This window comes from Crocuta crocuta, unplaced genomic scaffold, assembly GCF_008692635.1.
Source record: "Crocuta crocuta isolate KB4526 unplaced genomic scaffold, BGI_CrCroc_1.0 scaffold687, whole genome shotgun sequence".
Taxonomy (NCBI): domain Eukaryota; kingdom Metazoa; phylum Chordata; class Mammalia; order Carnivora; family Hyaenidae; genus Crocuta; species Crocuta crocuta.
In genome coordinates this window covers 2,927,682-2,955,623 of record NW_027530182.1, presented here as the reverse complement: position 1 = coordinate 2,955,623, position 27,942 = coordinate 2,927,682, and the positions used below count along the sequence as shown (strand labels likewise).

General features: G+C 34.7%; 1 protein-coding gene across 2 annotated transcripts in view; it reads right to left on the bottom strand.

Moving 5' to 3' along the window:
- CNTLN (centlein) overlaps positions 1 to 27,942 on the bottom strand; it is a 283,942-nt gene that overhangs the window by 34,987 nt on the left and 221,013 nt on the right. For both annotated transcript variants that reach the window (XM_077765063.1, XM_077765065.1), the window contains exons 19-23: positions 16,787 to 16,978; positions 10,948 to 11,045; positions 8,864 to 8,990; positions 7,377 to 7,514; positions 6,164 to 6,349 (exon numbers count right to left, since the gene is read on the bottom strand). In XM_077765063.1, the coding sequence (XP_077621189.1) occupies positions 6,164 to 6,349; positions 7,377 to 7,514; positions 8,864 to 8,990; positions 10,948 to 11,045; positions 16,787 to 16,978 (741 nt within the window). The remainder of the gene's footprint in view (positions 1 to 6,163; positions 6,350 to 7,376; positions 7,515 to 8,863; positions 8,991 to 10,947; positions 11,046 to 16,786; positions 16,979 to 27,942) is intronic.

The window sequence follows — 27,942 nt, the reverse complement described above, 5'->3', positions numbered from 1 at the left end:
GACTGTTTTTTAAAAAAAAAAAAAAAAAAAAAAAAAGGAAAGGACCCAAATAAATAAAATCAAGAATGAAAGAGAAGAGATTGCAACGAACACTGCAGAAATACAAACAATAAAAAGAGAATATTATGAGAAGTTATATGCCAATAAATTGGGCAATCTGAAAGAAATGAACAAATTCCTAGAAACATATAAGCTACAAAACCTGAAACAGAAGAATATAGAAAATTTGAACAGGCTCATAACCAGTAAAGAATTTGAATTAGTAATCAAAAATATCCCAAAGAGTCCAGGGCCAGATGGCTTTCCAGGGGAATTCTATAAAATATTTAAAGAAGAGTTAACAACTATTCCTTTGAAGATGTTCCAAAAAATAGAAATGGAAGGAAAACTTACAAACTCATTCTATGAGGCCAGCACTACCTTGATTCCAAAACCAGACAAAACCCCACTAAGAAGGAGAACTACAGACCAATTTCGCTAATGAACATGGATGCAAACATCTTAACAAGATACTAGCCAACTGGACCCAACATAACATTAAAAGAATTATTCACCACGATCAAGTGGGATTTATACCTGGGATTCAAGGCTAGTTCAATATCTGCAAATTAATCAATGTGATACATCACATTAACAAAAGAAAGAATAAGAACCACATGATCCTCTCAATAGACACAGATAAAGTGCTTGACAATATACAGCATCTATTCTTCATAAAAACCCTCAGGAATCTAGGGATAAAAGGATCATACCTCAAGATCATAAAATCCATAAACAAAGACCCACTGCTAATATCTTCTCAGTGCGGAAAAACAGAGTTTTCCCACTAACATCAGGAAAACAACAGGAATGTTCACTCTCACCACTGTTATTCAACATAGTATTATAAGTCCTTGCCTCAGCAATCAGACAACACAAAGAAATAAAAGCCATCCAAACTGGCAATGAGGAAGTCAAACTTTCACTCTTCCCAGATGACATGATACTCTATATGGAATATTAAGCCAAAAGATTCCACAAAAAACTTCTAGAACCTACCATGAATTTAGCAAACTCGCAGGATATAAGATCAATGTGCAGAAATCGGTCACAATCCTATACCCCAATACTGAAGCAGCGGAAAGAAATCAAGGAGTTGATCCCATCACAATTGCACCAAAACCCATAAAATACCTAGGAATAAACCTAACCAAAGTGATGAAAAATATATACACTGAAAACTATAGAAAGCTCATGAAAGAATCTGAAGAAGACACACATAAAAAAGGGACAAATATTCCATGCTCATGGATTGGAAAACAAATCTTATTAAAATATTGATACTACCCAAAGCAATCTACATATTCAAAGTAATCCCTATCAAAGTAACACCAGCACTGTTCACAGAGCTAGAACAATCCTGTCATCAAGACAGTATGGTACTGGCACAAAAACAGATGCACAAATCAATGGAATAGAATAGAGAACCCAGAAATGGACCCACAAACATATGGCCAGCTAATCTTTGACAAAGCAGGAAAGAATATCCAATGGAATAAAGACAGTCTCTTAAGCAAATGGTGTTGGGAAAAGTGGACAGCAACATGCGGAAGAATGAAGTTGGACCACTTTTTTACACCATACAGAAAAACAAACTCAAAATGGATGAAAGACCTAAATGTAAGACAGGAAGCCATCAAAATCCTAGAGGAGAAAGCAGGCAAAAACCTCTTTGACCTTGGCCGCAGAAACTTCTTATTCAACATGTCTCCAGAGGCAAGGAAAACAAAAGCAAAAATGAACCATTGGGACCTCATCAATATTAAAAGCTTCTGCACAGTGAAGGAAATAATCAGAAAAACTAAAAGGCAACCAATGGAATGGGAGAAAATATTTGCAAATGACATATCAGATAAAGGGTTAGTATCTAAAATCTATAAAGAACTTATCAAACTCAACACCCAAAAAATAAATAATCCAGTGAAGAAATGGGCAAAAGACATGAAAAGACATTTTTCCAAAGAAGACATCCGGATGGCTAACAGACACTTGAAAAAATGCTCAACATCACTCATCATCAGGGAAATACAAATCAAAACCACAATGAGATACCACCTCACATCTGTCAGAATGGCTAAAATTGACAACTTAGGCAATGACAGTGGAAAGAGAACACTTTTGCATTTCTGGTAGGGATGCAAACTGGTGCAGCCACTCTGGGAAACAGTATGGAGGTTTATCAAAAAATTAAAAATAGAAGTACTCTATGACCCAACAACTGCACTATGAGGTATGTATCCAAAGGAGATAGGTTGGCTGTTTCGAAGGGGCACATGCACTCCAATGTTTTTAGCAGTGTTATCAACAATAGCCAAAGCGTGGAAAGAGCCCAAATGTCCATCAACAGTATTACTCGGCAATCAAAAAGAATGAAATCTTGCCATGTGCAACAATGTAGATGGAACTAGAGTGTATTATGCTAAGTGAAATTGGTCAGAAAAAGACAAATATCATATGACTTTACTCATATGTAGAATTTAAGATACAAAACAGATGAGCATAAGGGAAGGGAAGCAAAAACAATATAAAAACAGGGAGGGGGACAAAACACAAGAGACTCTCAAATACAGAGAACAAACTGAGGGTTGCTGGAAGGGTTGTGGGTGGATGGATGGGTTAAAGGGGCCAGGAGTATTAAGGAGGACACATGTTGGGATCAGCAGTGGGTGTTATATGTAGAGGATGAATCACTGGATTCTACTCCTGAAATCATGATTTCACTATATGCTAAGTTAGATATAAATTAAAAAGTAAATAAAAAATAAAAAATAAATTTTAAAATATTTTGTAAGAGCCAATTTTTAGAGGAATAAAGAATACAAATAATAGTGGGGTTATGAGGGAAGGGAAATAGCAAGTAGTACTGTTATTTTATTCTATAGTTTAAACTTTCATTTTATAAAGANTGCTATGCACTGTCAGTTCTTTTATTTATTTATTTTTAAATTTTTTATGTTTATTTATTTTATTTTATTTATTTATTTATTTATTTATTTTTTAAAATATAGTCCCTGGAACAGCAGAAACTTTTTTTAAAAAATATTTTTATTTATTTCTAGGGGAGAGAGAGAGACAGCATGAGCAGAGGAGGGTCAGAGAGAGAGGGAGACACAGACTCTGAAATAGGCTCCAGGCTCCGAGCTGGCAGTCAGCACAGAGCCCGATGCGGGGCTCGAACCCACAAACCGCGAGATCATGACCTAAGCGAAAGTCGGATGCTTAGCCGACTAAGCCACCCAGGCGCCCCTATGTTTATGTATTTTAGAGAGAGAGAATAACAGAGTGCAAGCAGGGGGCAGGCAGAGAGAGACACACACACTGAATCTGTAGCAGGCTCCAGGGTGTGAGCTGTCAGCACAAAGCCTGATGCAGGGCTCAAACACAAGAATTGTGCCTGACAGTTTATCTGTGCCTGACAGATGCTTACACTTATTTCACCCATCCCCTCCACCCACCTCTCCTCTGGTAATCATCAGTTTGTTCTCCAAGTTAGGAATCTTGTTTTTTGGTCTCTTTTCCTCCCAGTTTATTTGTTTTGTTTTGTTTTGTTTTGAGTTACACGAGTGAAATAATATGGTATTTATCTTTCTCGGACTTATTTCACTTAGCAATATACTCTCTAGGTCCATCCATGTTGTTGCAAATGCAAGATCTCTTTGTTTTTTATGGCTGACTAATACTCCATTGTACATCTATATACCACATTTTCTTTATTAACTCATCCATTGATGAGTTAATTGGGCTATATTTGGTTATTAATAATGCTGCAACAAACATAGGGGTGCATATACCTTTTCAAATTAGTTTTTATATTCTTTGGGTGAACACCCAGTAGTGCCATTCCTGGAAAATAAGGTAATTCTATTTTTAATTTTTTGAGGAACTTCTATACTGCCTTCCACAGTGGCTGCACCAGATTGCATTCCCACCAGTGGTGTGTGAGGGTTCCTTTTGTCCATATCCTCACCAACACTTACTGTTTTTTGTTTCTGACTTTAGCCATTTTGACAGGTGAGAGGTGATAATCACATTGTGGTTCTGATTTGCATTTCCCTGATGATGAGTGATATTGAGCACGTTTTCAAGTGGCGGCCATCTGGATGTCTTCTTTGGAGAAACGTTTGTTCACGTCTTCTGCCCATTTTTTAATTGGGTTACTTGTTTTGTTGTGTGTTGAGTTGGATAAGTTCTTTATATATTTTGGATACTAACCCTTTATCAGATATGTCATTTGTAAGTATCATCTCCCATTCAGTAGGTTGTCTTTTAGTTTTGTTGATGGTTTCCTTCGCTATGCTGAAGCTTTTATTTTGATGTAATTTCAACAGTTTATTGAACAGTTTTACTTTTATTTTCCTTGAATCATGAGACATATTTAGAAAAATGTTTCTAGGGCCAATGTCAGAGAAACTACTGCCTATGCTCTCTTCTAGGATTTTTATGGTTTCAGGTCTTATATTTAGGTCTTCATTTTGAATTTATTTCTGTGTATGGTGTAGAAAAGTGGACCAGTTTCTTTCCTTTGCATGTAGCTATCCAGTTGTTCCAGCACCATTTATTGAAGAGACCATCTTTCCCACTGCCTAGTCTTGCCTCCTTTGTTGAAGACTAATTGGCCGTAGGATCCCGGGTTTATTTCTGGGCGCTCTACTCTGTTCCATTGATTTATGTCTCTATTTATGTGCTAGTACCATACTGTTTTGATTACTACAGCTTTGTAGTATATAATATGCCAGGTTTTACTCACACATGCCTTCTGAAGGACAAAGTGGCACAAGTAACTTAATCTCATAAAAAATTGTTTAAAAAAAAGAAAAGAGAACAGTGCAGTTGTAGGAGAAAAGAGAGAAAGTAAAGAGTTATTTTCCCACTGTAATCAAACTATTTTGGTGCTTATTTTTAAAGGCCAAAGAACTATCATTAAAATCTCACATTTCTGGGGCACCTGGGTAGTTCAGTCAATTGGGTGTCCAATTCTTGATTTTGACTCAGGTCATGATCTCATGGTTTGTGAGTTCAAGCCCCACATCAGGCTCTGCACTGATACCATGGAGCTTGCTTGGGATTCTGTCTCCCTCCACCTCCCACCCCCCGCCCCACTTGCTTTCTAGCTCTTTCAAAATAAATACAAATATACTTTAAAAGAAATCTCACATTTCTAATGGAAATTTAATTTGATTAGGTAGTGATCATTACCTACTACATGCCAACTATTTTGCAAGGCACCAGATAGATGCTATGATAGTGGAAATTGATAAAACATTGTCTTTGACTTTAAGAAACTCATAATCTCTCTACTGGCAATGGATTCCTTTCCCAGCTATAATACAAGGCAGACTAAAAGGCACGAAACAGAGGTGTAAATAACTCACAGTGGGACTGAAGCAACAGAGCAATCGCCAGATTCCTGGTCCTTAGTGCCTGGTATCTTTGAAACCAAAGCTGTTCCTCATCAGCTTTCCCAGAAGAGCAAAGAGAGGAACTCTGAACTCATGGGGCAAAACTACAGACCAGAGGCCTAAAAAATCCTTATAAAAACTTGCAAACAAACGACCTGTATCTGTCCCTCCCCCATCACCCTTGGTGGTTCCTTGTGCCACCAATTACTGAGCCTTTCTAGGGGTTCTTCAGCTGTCAGATAATTTCTAGACAGCCCAGCCTTTGCAGACACTTTGGTTTGTCTTCCTTTTCCTCTGCTAAGTCATTTATCATCCCTCTACCCATTCTATGTCTGACAGGCTATGGACTGATGTTCAGGTGTCTTGGAGCATCAATAAACCTGGGGTAATTTTCTGGTTGTTCTTGCTGGATTTTCAAAAGAAGAGTAGAATAGGAATGGCTTAATTCTTTCATCTTAAACTCTGTCTTGATTACATGATTACTGCAATTTCATAACTGAATTGACATTAAGAGAAGACTATTAAAAATAGGATGGAAAATTTTAAACTCAAGCTACAAAACCAGATAGACAAAATTTGAACAATGTGGCAAGTAGGGTAGGAGAAGATGTTTTATGGTTTTCAGAAAGCAGAAAGAAATCACAAAGTATCCCCAAATCACCTCAGGTAGGCCAACAGTCTGTTTGAACTAAAGCACAAGTTAGTAAACAACAAAGAATTCAAACCTTCACAAAGACGGTGAACTCCTCCACTCTCTCATTGGCTAAGAGCAACTTTTTCTGTGCACCTTCTAGGGCCTGCTCACTTTTCAGTGCTAATCCTTGAAGATGCTTGGATGCTGCTGTTTCAATTTCAGCCATTGCAGATTCGGTCTCACTTATTTTTGATACTAGGAGACCAAGCTTGATATCCTACAAAAGACCGGTAATCATAGAATAAAAAATAATTCCTAAACATATTTGGAAGATTTAGTTGTACATGTCAGATAAAGAAATGATTTCATGATTCTTTTTATATATGTATTTGTTTTTATTTGGGTTAAATTGAGGGTTGTTTTATTTTCAATGAAATATGGTGAGCATATCTTTGCATATATTTATCGTCAAAATTAGTTTGTTTTTAAAAATTGTAAATCATTAAAGACATGGAAGCTATTTTAGACCTAAAGACCTCATATGTAAAATGGAAATATTTAATTAGTTTAAAGTATAGGTGGATCTAAAAAATTTACATCTACTTATGCCAGTCCTTAATAGTATTCATTTAAAAGACATTATCAAGGGGCACCTGGGTGGCTCAGTCACTTAAGCGTCAAACTTTGGCTCAGGTCATGATCTCATGGTTTGTGATTTTAAACCCCACTTCAGACTCTCTGCTGTCGGCAGGGAGCCCTCTTCAGATCCTCTCCCTCCCTCTCTCTCTGCCACTCCCTTGCTTGTACGCATCCTCTCTCTCTCTCAAAAATAAACATTAAAAAAATGAAAAAAATACATTATTAAGACACAAAATCTGTTTCTCTAATATAGCACTACCTTTCATGTTAAATTCTTAGTGTTTCATGTAGAGGTATAAACAGTTTGCGGTTATCTGACACAATTCAGTTGCTTATAGTAAGTTTTGGGCAGAAAAAAATGAGTTTTAAAAATGACAAAGATACAGTTATATTCCATTTCTTTTTTTAAAATTTCTTTTAATGTTTTATTTATTTCTGAGAGAGAGAGAGAGACAGCGTGAGCAGGGGAGGGTCAGAGAGAGGGGGAGACACAGAATCTGAAACAGGCTCCAGGCTCTGAGCTGTCAGCACAGAGCCCGACATGGGGCTCGAACCCACAAACCATGAGATCATGACCTGAGCCGAAGTTGGACGCTTAACTGACTGAGCCACCCAAGCACCCCAGTTATATTCCATTTCTAAGCTAACATGTCTGAAAAGCATACCTTTTTTTCTAATTCCTCTTTAGTTTTTTGATACATCTGTTCAAACTGTGACTTCTCTTTTACAGCAACACTGAGTCTCTGCTTTAGTGAATCAATTGACACCTTCTTGTTAGAACACTCTTCAGTTAGTGTCTTCACCTACATGAAAAGCATATTTATTGGTAAAGCTATTCTAGGAGTATGCTCTGTTTTACCACAAACAAAGCAATTCATGAATAAGTCTAATTTCATTTCTTCTCATAAATGAGATAAAATTTAAATAATAAAAGCAAAAAAAAATGATATCAAATTCACATATAATAAGATTTGGAGAGCTCGCTATGAATGAAACCATAAAATCCTTAAATTAATAGCAAAATGAAAAATGCACCAAAAAAAACTATGAATACAATACTAATTTTAACTATGTTCCCTTTAATCACTAACCTAAGCCTCCTGAAGCAGGGGATGGTTGTCTTGGATTCTTAAATAAGGCAAGTCATGGATAACTTTCAGTTCTATCTCCAATACAACATGTACATTTTAGGATAAAATTAAATAAGCAATGTAACATATTTATTATACATTTGAAAGAAGAAATAGTTTTTCTTTTTTCATTTAATGCCACTAAAGATATAATTACTTATATACAGATTCTAAGGCTTTATATGAAATGATTATTAAAGTTTAAAAATAAGCAAAATTTAAATGATAACACCAAAGAAACTACAGGAAGTAACTATAATTTATGCAGAAGAGAACGAAAACCGACATGCATTTGATTTGCCTCTGTAAAATTTTCTCTCTTCAATCTGCTTGAGCTAACAGATACTTACACTTTTATCTCCAACAAGGAAGGTAAGGGAGATGCTCTCTCTGGAGTGGATAACATTATGCCAAAGCACAAGCTGCTTTAGGAGTTATGCAAATCGCACTTTTTAAAAAAAATATCTCTTAGTCAGCAAACTGCTGATTTCTACTTTGGGGTCAGATATACAACTATGTTAAATACAACTCTCCTCCTAAGTATACTGACTTAAGTGTATAAAGGGTAAAAGTATACTTCTAAACAACTGTGGTAAGCACACTCTTTAAAGAACTTCCGGTAGTTATTGGTTATTACCTTTTTCATTTAAAAATTTATGCTTGATTCTATCATAAGTGCTAGTAAATTAAATAAAGCAAATAAATAATTTATAAATTTTATAAATTCAGCTTTAAAATGTTGACGAAAAGGTAATTATATATTCAGAAACATTAAAAGTTTTAAAAATTAAACCTGATTATCTTATCATGGCATGTTTACAAATATAAAAAGAATGTGTGACTGTGCTGTGCATGAATTTTAAAGCAAATAATGTACTTTCGGAAAAAAATAATGTAATTATATAACAGTACACATGTATTCTGTGAATATTTTCTAGACATTTATGAAGACTGAGTATTCAAGTGAAAAAGATAAGAGGAAAGTGATAGTTTTTAGTGTCAGAGAACATAAAAATTGATACCTTCTTTTCAAGATTTTCCAACATCTCATTAATACTCTCATTACTTTCCAAATTTACTTTCTGTCGAAATTTCAAGTCCTCTATCAAATGTCTTTTCATGGTTATATCCCTCTCCATTCGAGATATCCTTGAAAAGGAAAAAAGACATTTTTTTTCCTTTCATAGTTTATTGTTAAGTTGGTTTCCATATAATACCCAGTGCTCATCCCAACAAGTGAAAAAAGACACTTTATAAGAAAGGTAGAGAATATTGATTTATTTTTTTTAATGTTTTTATTTATTTCTAGGAGAGAGAGAGAGAGAGAGAGAGAGAGACAGTGTGAGCAGGGGAGAGTCAGAGAGAGAGGGAGACAGAGACTGAAACAGGGTCCAGGCTCTGAGCTGGCAGTCAGCACAGAGCCCGACGCGGGGCTCGAACCCACGAACCGCGAGACCATGACCCAAGCGAAAGTCGGACGCTTAAGCGACTAAGCCACCCAGGCGCCCCAGAGAATATTTAATTTTTAAATGCTGATATTAATTGCAAATTAATAAGATAATTGCATGGGATGAAGTACTGATCTAGTCATACTTTGCATACTGGTAAAATCTATAATCGTGTTGTGACTGGTAATGACCGTACTATATATATGCACTAAGACATAAAAGATGGAAGACTGAGAAAGATTAACAAACTTATGGAAAATTAATATTATTATATTTAGGGGCGCCCGGGTGGCTTAGTTGCTTCAGCATCTGACTCTTTATCTCAGCTTGAGTCGTGATCTCATGGTTGTGATAATCAGCCCCGTGTTGGGCTCTGTGCTGGGAGCCTGCTTGGGATTCTCTCTCTCCTCTCCCTCTGCTACTCTCTCTCAAAATAAATAGATAAAAAATAAAATAAAACAATTATCTTTAAATTATATTTTTGCAGTGCTCAGAAAAATCAAACTGATATTTAGAGATCATTAAAAAGCATAGAACTGATAGAAAATAATTCTGTATTTTAGTAAACAAATGTAAAATTTTATAATATTATACAAAAACACTAAGCTTAGGCATGGTATCTTCCAATTTAATATCATGTACAATTGAACTGACATACCAGTTTAGCTTAAGTTGATGATGTATATGAAGTCATAGCTGCGGTAACAACTATTACTGCTCCTACTAAATAATAATAGGTAATGTTTACTGAGTGCTCGCTAGGTGCCAGTCTCCATCATAAGTACTTTATAGTCTCTCTCTTAATCTTCACAAGAATTGTACGAGCTCATACTATTAAACTGAGATACAGAGCTGGCAGGTAGAGAAACTAGGATTCAAAGACTATTTCTCTAGGGCCCTCACTATTAAATAGTAAATAAGATTGCCTCTTATGCTAATAAATAAACTTGAAGATACTTTGTTTAAAAAATTAGCCAATCTTTTTGTCAGTAGTTTCATCTGTTACTATCACTCCTAAGTGATCTTCACTTAAAATGTGATCTACATGTCTGTGCATTATATATGTATTTATCAAGGACAGACTGGAATTCTACCTGAACATGTATCACTCCTAAGCTCTAATACATCTGTTAAATATATAGAAAGAAAATAATTTTGATTCAGTGAGATAGGACATTTTAAACCCCTTTTTGTTAAAAAAACACATAAAATAAAAACTTTCATAATCTTCCATTTATTTTAGAGATGAACAAAACTTTCCCTTTCTTCCACCTTAGCCTTATAAGCTTAGGCATTTACATGCAATATACGATCAACCTACATACATAATTTTGGTCAAATAATTACCACATTTAGAAGTTTTTTGTTCATAGTCATTAGGTCATTACTTTATGTACATTCAAAATTAAATGGTTACCTCTAAAAAGGAAAAGGTAACTTTAAATATTCTTAGTCTAATTAAAAAACAGTAAATAGCTTGTCATCAATCATGCTTATAGGTAATATTCATTAAACTTTCATCTTATGGGGTCTTAAACATGAAGGAAGGGAAAGTTAATTTTTAACGTGTGGTATTGTTTTCTTGTGTGCAATGTTTAATAGAGTTAACTACCACTAGGTGGCACCAAATACAATGGATAAAAATATCAAGACCATACCTTTCATGCATTTCCTTTATATGTTCTTCTTTTGCTAGGAGTTCAAATTTCAGAGACTTCACATTTGAGGACTGTTTAGTGAGTTCATTAGTTGCATTCTGGATTAAAAACACATATAAAATCAAATAAACCTTTCCATCTTTTGTCAAATGCAGCCATCAAAATAAATGCCATTCTCATGAAAAATAATAACATTGCAATAAATGTGATTATAATTAAGAAGGACATTTTAATATATTTTTATATTTTAATATTTTTAAATGGTTTATTTTATATGTTTTACTAGAAGTACTATGGTATACTAAATTTTTATATAACATACCAAATCCACGAAAGAATCCCATCATATAACAATTGCAAAAAGTACATAACCCAAATACATGTATGGGAAATAAGGACTATCTTCATAAAATGTAAATGTGTATGTGATTAATTTAGCATTTTAATAGGCTAACAAAATCACATGAAATGAACGCTTGATTTACTAAGAGCCTGTGATAACAGACTAAATATGGTCACAAATACTTCGCTGCTCCTCCCATCAGGAGGTGGGATCCATCTTCCAAACCTTTGAGTATGGTCTGGCCTGGCCTGTGATTTGTTCTGACCAAGACAAATGTGGCAGGAATGACATTATGCAAGTACCAGCTGCTGGGCCTGAAGCCTTGCGGCTGCACCTTTGCCCTCTTGGAATGCTGCCCTGGATCACCTTGCAGGGAGGACAGAGGAAAGGCCACGGAGGAGTGCTGGGGAATCCCAGCACACAGCCCGCAGACCAACTGCCCGTCTGCGAGTGAGGTGGTCTTTGAACTTGCAGTCCAGGTAAAGCCTTAAGTTAGAAGAATGCAGGCATATGAGAGAACTCAAAAGACAGAAGCAAAAGAACTGCCCGGTCAACCCAGTGGATCATAAGAATTAATAAACTGCCATTGTTGTGAGCTGCTACATTTTAAGATAGTTTGTTAAACGGTAATAGATAACTGATAAGGAATCTTACAAATACTAAATACTTCCTTACTTGAATTTATTAATCATATTATTTATTATTAAAGTATTTATGCATAAACATGAGTTTTTCGAAGCAGAACAGCTTTGTGGTATTTGTTGACTGCACAGCCCAAGAGCCAGAGGTAGTAACTAGAGTATCAGGAACCCTAACTTTTAATTTTGACTCAAGTGCTAAGTACATAAGTAATCTGAGATATTACCTAGTGTGTCTGATATAGTTTCTCCAGTTACAAGATAGTGATAACACACATTAATTCATTTGTAAATTAGAAATATTAACCTAATGTGGAATAAAATATGATAGCTTTAAAAATATTTGGAATAGTTATTTTGTTGATCTTTCTAGTAACTATGATCAATTCTTTCTGTTAGAACTATTCCCAGGTTTGACTGGCTGGTGCTAAAAAAAATGTAAATCTGTAAAGACGAAACCATCACACCATTTAAATACAAGTCAAATTCACTAGACAGACTTTAAATATCTCATTGGTATAGAATATGTATATAAAAGTTTTGAAATAATTTTAACTTTTACATTAAATATACAGATTTTATTAAAAACTTAAAATCTTTAATATGGCAAGTGGACTGAATGTTAAAAATGTTGATTAAATGTTTATGGAATGCAATCTAAATTTCCAGCATATATGACATGCATTGCCAGAGTAAGATATTCCACACTAGTGAATTTAGCAGATAATTGAAGCTTTTGCTTTAATCATCAATCTTAAATTCTCTCTGGAATGATTGTTCACTCAGTTAGAAATAAGAACATCCATAATTACATTAAGCTAATAGTGATACTTCAATATAGCAATATATTATAATCACAGTATTAATTATACATATTATATTGCTGTATTATAGCATCACTATATCATTATATAGTCATGTCTTTAGGAACTATTATGATATAAAAGGCTACTTTAAATGGTCCCAGAGTGCTGTTTTTCTAATTTTGTATTTTTACCTTCATGTTTTTAGATTTTTCTTTTTCTCTGTTGGTCTTTTGGTCGACATATTCTTGCCTGAAAACAGTCATCTAGCCCCTTAATAAGCCTACTTCTAATTCACTGCTTTTGAGGTATTTTCTGCTCAGAAGTTAAAAAGATTATTAAATGGTACTTAAAAGACAACAGGCAGTAAACGAAGCCTAACAATATCGTCAGTGGAATAAATTAAGTGGATTTTAAGGTAGTTGTTTGATTCTTTTGTTTTTAGACTTAAGGTTGTTATTTTAGGGGACCAAAAATGCTATAACTCTGGCTTCTGGATAGTTGAGGGATTACTGAATTACAGTAAATAAAATAACACCAGCTTGATATATACTTTTTTCAGAATCTCTACATCTCAGAGCCATTTCACTTGATCCTCAAAAATCCTTATGGAGTAGTTAGAAGGGTATGCCTGCCTTCAACCTCTGGAGAAGTTATTTCCGGAGTCAGGCCTCATAAGAAGTTAGTGTACAAAGAGTGATTAAAACCCAGGGCCTCTAGCATTTTCCATTTCTACTATACAAAACTTACCTGCAGCATGACCTCAAACCTGGAGTAAAACATATGTGTCAAAAATGTCACAACGGTAAGAGTCCAGCATGGTTAGAGCTTTCCTATCTAAGTTTGTTAAACATTATTTTTTAATTGCAGAGTGTAATGAGTAAAAGCATGGACTGAAGTCAGATGGATTGAGTTCTAACCTCAGCTCTGCTTAGTGATCTTGGACAACTAACTTACCTTGTGTGTGTCTGCTTTCTCAAAAGTAAAATAGAATAATATTATGACCTTATTTCCCAGGGTAGAAATGAGGATTAATGGATTACTATTTGTAAAGGACTTAGAATCAGCTGGTAATAGGTTATATATAAAGGAACAATAGTTTAAAAATTACTATGCTTCATTATGAACTTATTGGGAAACTGGAAAAGAACCATGGTATATACAGAAAGGGACACTTTCAACAATCAAGAAGAATCACAAATATAAATTAGAATACTATTCAATTCAAACTGCATAAATAACTATACAAATAAACTAATACAAATGATGCTATATATATGTATATACCATTACACACACACACACACACACACACACACACACACACCATTCACTGGAAGGTATTTATATATGTCTCTAAATATTTGATCGTCTATCTGTATAAAGTTGAGTACCCTGAAGAAATGTATCTAATATGGGTAAAAATGGAGATATATAAAATACACATGAGCACTCAAATGATACTGAATGTATCACATATATCTGAGAAGTACACTTAAGAATTTACGCAAAAAATGTAAAATTACTTGGATAAAATAAAAAAGATGTAAGCAAACCTTTAATGTATCCAAATATAACCAGTTTTTCTTAAAATTAAGCACAAAAACATCAATTAGAACAGAATTTATTTCTTGGAAAATTATTGTGTTAATAATTTGATATCTGCCATGGGTTGAATTGTGTCCCCTCAAAATTTATATGTTGACGTTTTAATCCCAGAACCTCAAAATGTCACTGTGTTAGGTTAAGCCTCTAAAGAGGTAAGTACAGTAAAATGAAGTCATCCAGGGGGCCTTCATTCAAAATGACTGGTATCCTTATAAGAAGAGGAGATTAAACAGAATCCCACAGACTGAGGGATTACCACGTGAAGACACAGCAAAGGTGGCTATCTACAAGCTAATAATTCTGAAGCCTCAGAAGAAACCAAACCTTGATCTTGGACTTGTGGACTTCAGAACTAAGAGGAAAAATAATTTCTATTATTTAAGCCACCCAGTCTGCAGTATTTTGTTATGGCAGACCTAGCAAACTAAAAAATATCAAAACAGAAATTTGTAGTAGCACAGAGTCTTATGTAGTTTAAGGTATTGGTCTTCTATTCCGTATTAAAACATGAAACAAGACCAAAGTAGAGATTTATCCTTTTGTCCGTGACCCAGTGTTCCAGAAATCTGGGCTAGTTATGGACAGTTCACTTCAAGTGTACATCAAGTGTGGTCTAAATGCTCCAGGCATCCTCACAGTCCTACCTTTGTGACTCACACACTCGTCCAAAACGAAAGAGAGATTTATATATGGGTAAAAACTTACACCATGGGAAACTATAATGTAAATAACTTACAGATATGGATATGGGTTTATTATTTCCAAAAATTACATTAGACCATTAGCAGTAAGTAAAATCACATAAGTAAAATATAGGTCAACTTAAAGCTATTAGTAACTTAAAAAAATTTTAGAGGTCAGATTAGGTATTATTGGATTCAACATTTGATTTTATCTTGTTGAAAACTAAACTTGTATTAGGAGCATGAAAACTTAAATGTAAGAAGAATCACAGAACCATGAATTAAAGCCTCTATAGTAGATATAGATAAGATCAAAGAACACCTCAATGGTTTTATCTTCTGTATAGAAACCTAACACTGGAATATTTGCACATTTTATTTCACTTTTTCACAGACAAGAATGCATTTTAAGAAAAGATACATACACACCAAACCTTACACAACTATTTTTTCTCATGTTTCTATTACATAAGGTATTTTAAACTTATAAAATGTAGTGGTTGAGGCAAGTTCTGCACACAAAAACTGTCTGAAGATGATGGTATTCAAGAAGTACCTAAATTAATGCCACTGTGTATATCTCATTATTAACAAAGCACAATATTTTCAGGTAATGACACCCTCATATACTTTAAGCTTTATCCTATTTTATCCTCTTAGTAATTCTTCATTTAAAGATATTATTGGAGAATGCACATATCTTTTGAATTAATAACAACTGAGTCTGTTGGACAATTCAATATCTGATAATCTCTTAACATTTATAGGTACTCTGTTCCTAATGTATTCTGTGGATGTCCAACCAGAACTTTCTTTTTAGTGACTCTCATTACAGTGATGGTCCCCAAAACACTGTTCTTTTAGCTACCAGGTAGCAATCCTCACTGAGCAAAATAATTAAATGCATGATGAATAAATGAGCTTGCTTTTAACAGTATGAAAATGAAATTTCTGATTAGAAATCACAAATCCTGTTTCTTACAAGGTAATTCTAGTTAAACTAAACGTTTTTAAGTTGTTGACAGTTTCAACTGGACTTAGATAGAATTCTTTATAAACAAAACGAACACTGATTTTTATTCTTACTCTTAGGTGTAACTCGTTGAAATCTATCAAACTAACCCATCTTTGCTCAGGGCTTCTCCCTCCCTCCCTCCACTTTCCTCCTCCTTCCTCATCTCCAACCAACAACAACTAACTTAAAATAGTAGCAACTGTGTAGAGGGAAGCAATTCTAGTTATGTAGATACAGAAAGGAATTCTGTTCAGTGGAGGGAGGAATGGAGGACAGAGGGGAGTTCAGCAGTGGAAGAGAAATGACAATGGCCAGTGTCTATCACCGTCTTAGGATTTCATGGTGTCTTGTCAGTTTTCAGAGAGCAGTGTTATGAGTTACCATATAAGAATCTACTAGGCTAAATAGATCAAATATAGCATCAATATTTTTTGGATTATTTATGCCATAATTTATCCTAGTAGAATTAAATTAGAATCAATATGAACATGTCTTTAAGGATTCACTGACTTAAGGGGCACATGGTTGGCTTAGTCAGTTAAGCATCTGACTCTTGATTTCAGCTCAGGTCATGATCTCAAAGGTTGTGGATTCGAGCCCTGTGTCAGGGTACATGCTGACAGCGTGGAGCCTGCTTGGGATCCCCCCTCTCTCTGCCCCTCCCCTGCTTGTGCTCTCCCTTTCTCTCAAAATAAAGAAACATGAAAAAACACGAATATATTTTCATGTTTAATAAAATTTATAATCACCTTTAGTTTACACTGCAATTGCTTCATCTCCAAATCCATGCTCCTTGAAGGACCAAGTGATGTAACTTGTATCTGTGGAACTATTACCCGGGAAACTTCTTCTGCCAAACTTGTGATTTCAGATGAGGACTCCAATTTCTTCAGTAGGTCTTCTTTTTCCTTCCGAAGGCCAGCCAAATCCAAATTTAGCTTCTTTTTAAAAAAAGAAAATAAATATAAATGTATTATAAAAATAATTATCTTTAACCTAACAATCATCAGCACGAAATTCTACTGCTAAAGAATGAAATTCATTCTAAAAATAGTTACTATTAAAACTTTACAAAGATTATAACCTCTACTAGTTTTTGCTTATGGTAGTAGGCTTAGAAAGGTTAAAACAAAGTGGACCAGCTGTATCCAGTATCTTTCGGTTGGCTGGTCTTTACTCATGATGTGACTTCACATAGACATGGCTGAGCCAGAGATTCACATATTTGATAACCTTGACTTCAGGGCTGATGTACTTAACTGGGAAAAGCCAAGCTGGAGCAGGACAGGATAACAGATGTTAGTTGTTTATTCCGTTGGGTAGGTCTTAACCATCCTATATGGCAGCCAAAAACGCTTCTCATTTAGTAACATAAATGTTAAGTCCAATTAGCAGAAGAGGCTTATTAGAGATTTAGCTCAAATAAATAGCGTGCAAATTCGCTCAGTCTTAGGCATCTGACTGATTGTTGACAAGGCCTCTTTGTAATGTTAGCATAGAATTGCACTAAACTCCTTACATTTGAATTTTTAATAACATCAACATTTTTACTAAAAGACATACTGGTAATGTTTTTGTGAAATAGTGTAAAAGAAATGGTCTTAATGTCAGCCCTTCTTATTCACCAATCTGTAGTCAGCAGAATGCCACCAAGCTATAATGGCATAACAACTCACAGCTCCTTAAGAGGATAACTGCATTACTATTTTATGATTCCAAAGAAGCTTATAATATGGTAGTTTAACATAAGGAACAATTAGACAAAATGGTACTGAAATCTCTCAGGGGGGCAAAAAAATCTTTCTTTGTGAAAAACTCTAATGAGAAACAGTAAAAGATGTAGCCTACGTGTATAGTAATATAAATATGGGACAAAATAACGTATTTAAGGATTAACACTATATTTAAACACAACTTTTACAAACCATATAAATAATTGCATATGTATTTGTGTATATATGTGCACAGTATTGAATATGAATATTTCAGGTACTAGATTCAAAATTTTAGGGCTTGATATATTTGATATTATGTTTTGCTGAAATAAAAAGTATGTCTCAGTAAAAAAACAGTTCTTTGATTATATTTGAACTTATTTTTAAAAATTTTTTAATGCTTATTTATTTTTGAAAGAGAGACAGAGCATGAGTGGGGGAGGGGCACAGAGAGAGGGAGACACAGAATCTGAAGCAGGCTACAGGCTCTGAGATGTCAGCACAGCACTCAACGGGGGGGGGCTCGAACTCACGAACTGTGAGATCATGACCTGGGCCGAAGGTGGATGCTTAACTGACTGAGCCACCTAGGTGACACTGATTATATTTGAACTTATGATCTAAAGGTGTGGTTCTATATATTTACAGAAAATATTCATTCATGGATTGTCTCAAAAGTACCTAATAATTAATATCTAAAAGCAAACTTTTAATTTCCTAAGCCTGAAAATCTTCTGGTTATCTTCCAAGCCTGAATCCATTTCCCTCCTTGTTTATTAATCCCTATGTCCAATCAATTGTCAGTTTCTATAAATTACACAATGCTTCTCATATTCTTTCCCTGTGCCACTTTCTTAATGAAGACTCTCACTCTCCTACTAAGACTACTGCAAAAGCCCTTCCCCTCACCACAACCTTCCCTACTTTGGAACCATCTTTTATACAGCTTGCTAAAACAACACTGGCCTCTTATTCCCTTATTCAAAAATCCTTCAGAAGCTCCTCACCCCGAAAGAATAAAGCTCAGATGTTTGTGGTTACAAAAAGGCTAAGATTTAGCTTCAACGTGTTTCAGTCAGATATCACCTGAAGTCAAACTTGCCTGCCATTCCCCAAACCTGTCTGCTATTTCTACATTGATGACTTTACACATGGTGTTTCCTTCTGCTGAAATCTTGCTCATGCTTAAACAGGTTAGTAGTTTCTACTTTATGAAGCTTTCTGTTCTTTCTTCCTTTTTTTCTTCAGCAAAGTAGCTTCTCCATTCTCTTATCTCCCATAGCTCTATGCCTATTCTTCAACCATGAACCCTAGTAAATCCTTGAGAGAGGACTGTGCCTGCCCCCCCACCATGAATTCCCCAGGCTATCTAAAAACAATGCTTTCTATATAGTAAGAACCAAAAGAAAGGTTCCAAAACCTGAAGTCTCCCTATTTGTAGCATGGATGGTTCTATGAAGACACATCAGTTTCAGCTTGTATTTATAATCTTTCTATTAGTTTATCACTATATGGATTAAAATACACTTTTATTAGTAAGGTAATGTTATCAGCATTTACTTAGGTAGTGTGCACCGGAGCATTTATCAGTCCTGAAGTTAATGCTATGCATATAAATTAGACTTTCTGAGATTTTAATTTGGTACGACATAACTCATGGCTACAATTCTATGTGGAATCTCAGGCGATGCTGAAAACTAAACTTTGATGAGGCTCTTTTCTTCTTCCGAACAGCCCCAGTGGCTTCTCTCATTTGTTAAACTTGTATGCCATTAGATTTCTGTCTAATCTTTGCACAGTGGTAGATCCTAACACTATAAGTAAATTCTTCATGGAGGAAAGACCAAGCCAATAAATACAGTTCTCTAAAAGACATGTATATGTAGATTTTAGCTTCAATCTAACAATATGAAAATTCATTAACTAAAGAAACACTGAAATTATGGACAGAGTAAACCACAACTTGTTACTTATTAAAATATAAATCATATTTTGTTTAACCAATATTTAAAATCTATAATCGTTAACCCATGTTTCTAATATTAGCTACACATGCCCATAAATGCTACAAGGCACATGCTGAAATAGAGGATATAAACAAATCATACATTTCATCAGTTAGGAGTTCTTTACCCCTTAGAATTTTGGACAAATAACGATGGCCCTATTACTAACTTTTCTAAGTGAAAGCATCCTATTTCTTATTTGGAAATGCCACAGATGAGACAAGAAGCATAAATGACCTTCTCCTGTGTAACTTCTGGTTTGACATGTGAGACTACTTTGTGGTGACCTTGTTAGAAATAGATTATGCTTAAAATTTATGAATAAATTAAGATTACTCTTAAAATTGTTACTTTTCTTTTTTTTATCAAAACCATGATTCCTATTTCTATATTATTACTTTACCATCTCCAAAAAATTAAAAATATATGCCATTTCTATTAAAACCATAAGTAATAATAAAACACATGGAAAAGTCACAATTTCTGGATTTTAGCTTTGGATCTATTGCTTACCAGTTGGGTGACGCTAATTAGTGCCTGACTTTGTTTCCTCATTTAAAAGCAAAGATAATTTTGAAGGAAAAATTTTAAAAAATTATGATAGCAATTGGCAAATTTTAGATTTATAGCACTAGTGTTAGCACTATCTTGTGGTAAATGCTACCATAAAGTGTCTGAGAAGCATCTTAAAGGCTGAAAACCTGGATTTTAAGAAGAGCTTTGCAATATATTCAAATTACTAAATATATATATATACATATATGTAAATAACCCCTCCTTTAAAAGATATAACAATCTTTTAAAAAGTCTATTTCAATTTAAAAGTTGACTTCAGTGAGAATAGGTACTGAGGTTTGTATTGATTTATGTTAGTCAATTATTCTAACCAAAGGTTACAAAGTAGAATTTAACACTATCAAAGTTTGAAACTAGACACTAGTTATTATTTATTTAAAAAGAACATTGGAGGATAAGTCTCTGAAAAGAAAAGAGCCCTCTATGAAGCTGTAAGAGGAAACAGAATATATTGGAGAATTCTTTTCTTCAATAAGGAGCCCTGGGGTAGGCAGAATCCTCAGATGACCCCCAGTGACCCATGCCCTGTATAATACCCTCTCTTAGTGTGTGGGTGGGACCTGCAAATATAATGGGCTATCACTCCCATGATTATACTATTTTCATGTGTTATATGCAAAAGGTATTCTGTAAATCATGGTCCCCAGTCACATGCCTTTGAGTTAATCAAAAGCAAATTTATGTTGCTTAGCGCTGACATAATCAGGTAAGCCCTTTAAAATAAATCCAAGGGAGGGCAGAGTGCACACCTGGGTGGCTCAGTCGGTTAAGCATCCGACTGTGGCTCAGGTCATGATCTCATAGTTCATGGGTTCAAGTGCCACATTGGACTCTGTGCTGACAGTGTCGAGCCTGCTTGGGATTCTCTGTCACCCTCTCTCACTGCCCCTTCCCTGCTTGCACTCTCTCCCTCTCTCTCTCAAAATAAATAAATAAATAAATAAATAATAACAAAATAAAAAATAAAAGAAATCCTGGGGCCCTCCTGAGGTCAGAGAGATTCACCTGCTGGCCTTGAAGAAATAAACTGCCATGTTACGGGCGGAGTGTCGGGGGGGATATAAGACAAGGACCTAAGGAAGGCCTCAGGCACTGAGCAGGGTCCTGGCACCGCAGTTAACAAGAAAACAGGGATCGCAGCCCTACAGTGGCAAGGAACTGAATTTTTCCAAGAAACACAAGAGCTTGGAAGAAAAGCCTGAGCTCCAGAAAGGAAGGCGGCCTGGAAGATAGATGGATGGAAGCCCCGTGAAACTCTGAGAAGAGGCTCTCACTGTGTTGTGTCAGACTCATGACCCATGGACACTGTGATGTAATGAGTGTGTATGTTGTTTCTCAGCTGAGAAATTTGTGGCAACTTATTATGTAGCATGGAAAACTGATGTGAGTCCCCACTTTTAAAAAATAAGCCCCCTTTCTTGAAACTTGTTCTCTTATTGCCACCCTGCCCCACCTTGAGCAAGTATCCTGAACCCCACAGTATATAGTTTGCATAACATCCTCACTTGGGTTTAATTTTTTCTTTATCCATAATTTTGTGTTAATTTTATGTCTTCAATTGCCTCAAAAAATCATCTCATTTTCTATGCTAGAAATATAAATTGCTTCTAGGTCTGCATCTTACAGTTTAATTACCAAGCAAAAGCCCCTGGCCAGAAGCTTCCTTTTGCTGCTCTTTAATAGTAGATGTAGAATCCCATGAACAGAGTAAATAAGTCTCTGTTGACATACTCTCCCTTTTTCTCTTACATAAGAGTTCATTCACTTTATTCAAGAAATAAATTTCTTGTACTCTGGGCCCCAACTTAACATTTTCTGCGAGATTTCAGTAGGGAATATCTAGACTCAGAACTGACTCAGTATCTAGCATTTATTTATTATTTAAATGTTTTTTATTTTTGAGAGAGAGAGAGACAGAGTATGAGTAGGGGAGGGCCAGAGGATGATGGAGACACAGAATCTGAAGCAGGCTCCAGGCTCTGAGCTGTCAGCACAGAGCCCGATGTGGGGCTCAAACTCATGAACCATGAGATTATGACCTGAGCCAAAGTTGGGGGCTTAACAGGGTGAGCCACACACACACACACCCCTAGCATTTATTTTTAAAATACATACTATATAGTAGTAACTGTACTAGCTCTGTTTTTAATGATAAACAAAAGAGTGGCAATCCTTGCCTTTAGGTAGCTACCAGTCTATACTGTAGAAATAGACAACAATAAGCCATAGTAAGTGCTATGAAGAAACAAAACAAGGGGCTAATGGAAATGCAACTGCCTTCACATCCCATCTGGTAAGTGCTGTTACAGCCAGTTTCCTTCCATGTATCCGTCCTGATCTGTGTTGCCAGGCACAGCTAGATCTACACCTACCTTGCTTTCCAACTTTTACTTTAGGGAAGGTACCTGCGCAAACACTGATAAGTACACTGAGGGCAATCCTGATGAGATGGTGGATTTCTTTTCCAGCAAGGAGCCTCAATAAACAATTTTGACGTTCAAGAATGAATTATCAGAAAAAATAAAACTGGCCTACAGAAAATATTCTACAGTCTAAGAGAAATGAAGTAAAGGGCTTAGAAAAAAAATCAGAACTGAAAGAATTATTTCCCCAATTACTCCCCAAAACAATATATTTTTAGATCTCTGATCTTGTTATCTCCAAAGAATAAAATATTCAACATTTGACTATTTAATGAGTATGATGCTAGTCACGGCATGGATAAAGAAAACGCTGTGAGTATTCACTAGGTTAGAATCAGTGTTCCAGGGAAAAGGACAGTGAGCATCGCTCTTTTATTCTAATAAGAGACTGATTCTTACCTAACGTTTTTTGGGAGCAGTAACTGCTCTATAGCATTGAAAGACACTGTTCAGTTCTCCCCATGTTTTTCATCATTGGATTAGAAATGTAAAATAATGAACCATCTAAAAAATTTGGAAAACATTTTTAGTTGGCACAGTGGGATCTGAAATGTAGACAGATGAACATTCTAGAAAATCCAGCCTAACTTGAGGCTGAACGAGTCACAGGAGGAGGGTTTCTGGAAAGCCTATTGAAAAAATAGTTGGTGGGAGCATTCTAGAGCAAAAATTAAATGTCATGTGCTAGAAAAGTTCAGCCATTAAAACAGACTAAGAAGTGACAGTTAGTTCTTATCTATTATGGTGGAGTCTCTGATTTTTCTTTCTCCTTTTGAAACCCAAAGGCCTTGACTGTCTAAGTAGGGAAAAACAATTATTAAAAGGTAATTGTCTGTTTCCAATTACTTTACCAAAATCTTTCTAAATACGACTGAGAATATGGATTAATGATATTTCAAGTTGAACACATAAGTATATTCTGATTCATACTTAAGCAGAGGCAGCAATTTAAAAATCTTATTATAATTTTTAAAAAAAATTATTCCATAATAATTTTGTTACCAGAATTAAAGCAAAAAGACTGGAGAGAAAATTCTAATGAATAATATCCATGTAAATTCTATAGGCAAGAATCTCCTAGAAAGTCACCATGATCTTAATGATATTTCTCCTTCTTGTGAATAGAATCAATATTCATTCATTGGGAATATAGGTCTTCCTTGTCTCATGATGGGGTTACATCCTGACAAACTCAACATAAGTTAAAGATATTGTAAGCCACCAGACATCAGCACTTATTTTCCCGTACCTTAAGCGTGCTCAGAACACTTAAATTAGCCTACAATTGTGCAAAATCAGCTAACACAAAGCCTGTTATATAATCAAGTGTTCAATATCTCATGTAATTTATTAAATAATGTAGTGAAAGTGAAAAAGAGAGTGACTGTATGGTCACGGAATGGCTGTAAGTGTACTGGTTATTCACCCTTGTGATTGTGGCTGCTGTGTGCCCAGCATCATGAGAGAGGATTGTACCACATATCACTATTCCAGGAAAAGATCAAAATTCAAAATTCAAAGTACAATTTTTGCTGAATGTGTATAGCTTTCACCCCATCGTTAGTGGAAACCTGGTAAGTCAGTGACCATTTATATTATTCTTTTATGAGAAAACAAAACTGAAAGAAATAAAATTATGTATTGTCCATTTATAAGACTAAAAACACAGTCACTTAATTAAAACACTGTATGAGTTACAAAGAAAATTACATGTGTTTCTAGGTTATTAGCAAAGTATTTTCCATAAAAGTATTTATCTAAAAAGATAAATAGATCAAATTAATAATTCTTTCAAGTTAGTAACAAGTGCTTCAAACTGAAAACATGGGTCTTTCTTTGTTACATCTGAGATCTTCAAGAAGAATAATTAAAAATTAAAAACAACCATCCTAAAAAAAAGAACAAAGATCTCAGGCAGAGATGGAATTATTTATGTAACAAAATTTCTTATGAAAAATATACTGAGTTAACTACATCACTCATTTATAAACTACTTTCTGATAAATGCAGTTATTAAAAGCCTACAGTATGTTTCACAAAATGTCAAGCAAATGAAGGTAATATAGAGGACTTTTTACCAATGCTTTTGCTAGTAGTTAGACTTCAGTAGCCTTTAGAGACCATTAAGTACCCTTTGGCTAATTGGCCAATGGAAGATTAATCCTCTTTTTATTCTAGCAGCACTATTTTAACACCCTTTACACTCTGTCAGTGTAGTGTCTGAATGACAAAATAATATTGTGCATGAATAATAAGCAGAAAAGTTAAATTAACATTTCATGTTTCACATGCCATACCTATGTGTCAGAAGAACTTTCTTTTTAAGTCACTGACATTCAACTTTTTAAAACAATCTCATGTTGACATCTTATTGAGGTGAATCTTCCTAATTACTGCTAATTGCCTATCAAGGAAAAAACTCTTTTCATGAAATGCAGTTGTCTAGTCCAGATGAACATAGCTCCACTGTGCACATTAAAGACAAAGCATGACACTTAAGGTGCTACTTTGTTATAAGGTCATACTAAATATGGTTTGCGATTAACAAAGCAGTTTTTTATGGTACTGGAAATGCCAATCTGTCTTGATGCGTTCAAATTAGATTCTATCAAAGAAGTATGGATATCTGCATACGGATAAGAGATCTGCTACTCCGAGTAACATTGACAAGAAGTAAAATTAACTCAATGCCCTTACACTTTGTGATAGGAGTTCTAAGTAATGACCAATTTAATAATTTTATAAATGTTTGAACATGATTTCTTAAAATGAAAATCAACTCTATTATTATAAATGTGAAATTGTTTGAAATAGCTTACTTATAATTTTCATTCTAAAAACAGCTCCATATACGGAAAACATTGAACATGTATCCTTAAGTTTGCACTGATAGTTTTGACCCTGTAGGCATTTATAGTAAATATTAACCTAAGTGGTACTAGCAATATAGTAGGTTTCAAAATAACCTGAATAACCAATGAATTTTAACTGGACTGAAGTTAAACCTCATCACTTAACTTTCTGTCCCCCAAACTATGGGAAAAGGATCAGTAAAAATGTATTATACATGAAATTTGGAAAAGTAACTAATACAGTTGACCTGTCAATATTTGTGGGAAAACAATCAATATTTGGTTTATTCATGGTAAGAAGAGCTCAGCTAGATAGGTCTGTTGTTATTTCAAATCCTCCATTCTAGTTACTGAGATAGCAGAGAATTTTCCAGAATACTTAAATACCAACTACTCAATACCCAGACAGATATTTAGAACCAAAACTATATCCAGAACAATTGACCATCATCACCACCATTAAAAATTTTTCAATTTCGCATGGTAATACTATCAAATCAGTGTCAGCCCTCCTAGACATTCGATATACACATGGCATGCTAACTAATAACCACCAATGCAATGCATTCTCATTCTGATGCCCATCCCCAATAGGCAATGACGGAGCTGTAGTACACATGCCATTCCACAGAAGAAACTAAGCACTCTCTTTCTAAACCCTTCTTTTTCACTCTCCTTCTCCAGCTTTCCACTACTTAAACTCAGCTAATTCAACATGGAATTATCTATTCTTCAGATACTACATATACATAGTATCTTCAATTCTAGTCTTCCTCCACCTCTTTTGTCAATATTTATTTGTTATTTAAGTTGCAAGGGGGCAGGAGGACAAGAATCCATCCCAATTAAACTACTCAAACAATGAAGAAAAAGGTAAAAAAAACAAAACAAAACAAAAAACCCAACTTGCCAAATCACCAAAAATAACAGCTGGTATTTTAGAGTGATAGTAATACTATATATCTCTATCTAATATAAGATAAATAACAACAATAAAATCTCAGGGAAGTTACAGTGATTGAGTTATTAGGAACAGAAGCTATCAAGTTCTGGAATATCTGCAGAAGTCCCATGAAGACTATCTCATTCTCCTTTAATTAAACTTGGTATTCTTAACACAACAGATATCAAAAATTTTATTTGATTGTTTTTCCACCCTAGTGGGGGGATTTCCTTCTTATTGTACTAGATTGTATTGCATAAAAGGCCTTTGTGAAGGCCTAAAGAAACTAATACTCACATATAGTATTGTTACTAAATGGAAATGAGAATCTACACAAGTAAAAATTACTCATAATACTTAATGCTTATACCAACCTCAAAAGGCATTGATATTCCTTAAAATAATCTGATTTCTAAAAATTTATAATAGGCTTATATATTTCTGTAATTAATACTTTTTAAAAAGTACTTTCAATTAGTAAGCTGCTAAAATTTATGTTTATCAACATTAAATTTATTTATATAACACTGGAATCAATTCATAGAAACAGTGCATTTCCATACTAACCTAAATGAAGTATTACTGACTTTTGGGGAATAAACCCAAAGATTAAAGATCATCGTATCTAGCTCCAACTTTATATATTCAAACTAGTAAAATGATATACATTTCTTAAGTATATGATAAATATGAAGAGACTGTTAATACTTACTGAAATATTTAATTGGTAGGGTCAATAGTTAACGGCATGTCTTTCCTCAGCTGTACTACATTATAAGCTCTGAAAACAAATTACTTGGATGAAAGCCAGTTGGGGAATTTCAAAAATCCTACAACTCATTACAAATTTAACAGCGGCAATACTAAGTATTCATATAATTTTGATTACATTTATAAATAATATCCTACTAAAATTCTCCAGGGAAACAACTTTGTAATGTGTTTTCTATTTCCTGTGTAAGTTTCCTAAGATTTAAAGAGAGTAAAAAGATGGACATTTCTTTAAAAGAATGATTTATGCAGGGGCGCCTGGGTGGCTCAGTCAATTGAGCATCTGACTTTAGCTCAGGTCATGATCTCACGATTTGTGGGTTCGAGCCCCACGTCGGGCTCTGTGCTGACAACTCAGAGCCTGGAGCCTGTTTTCTATTTTCTGACTCCCTCTCTCTCGACCCACCCCTGCTCATGCTCTCTCTCTCTCTCTCTCTCTCAGAAATAAAGAAAACATTTTAAAAATTAAAAAAAAAATTAAAAAAAAGCTCCTTAAAAGAATGGTTTTTGGAAACTTTGGACCTGATAAAACAAAAGGTTACTGATAACATGTAAAATGGGATTTTTTAAATTGAAAACTGACATATGTGAAAAACACTTTAAAAAATACTAAGAGGGG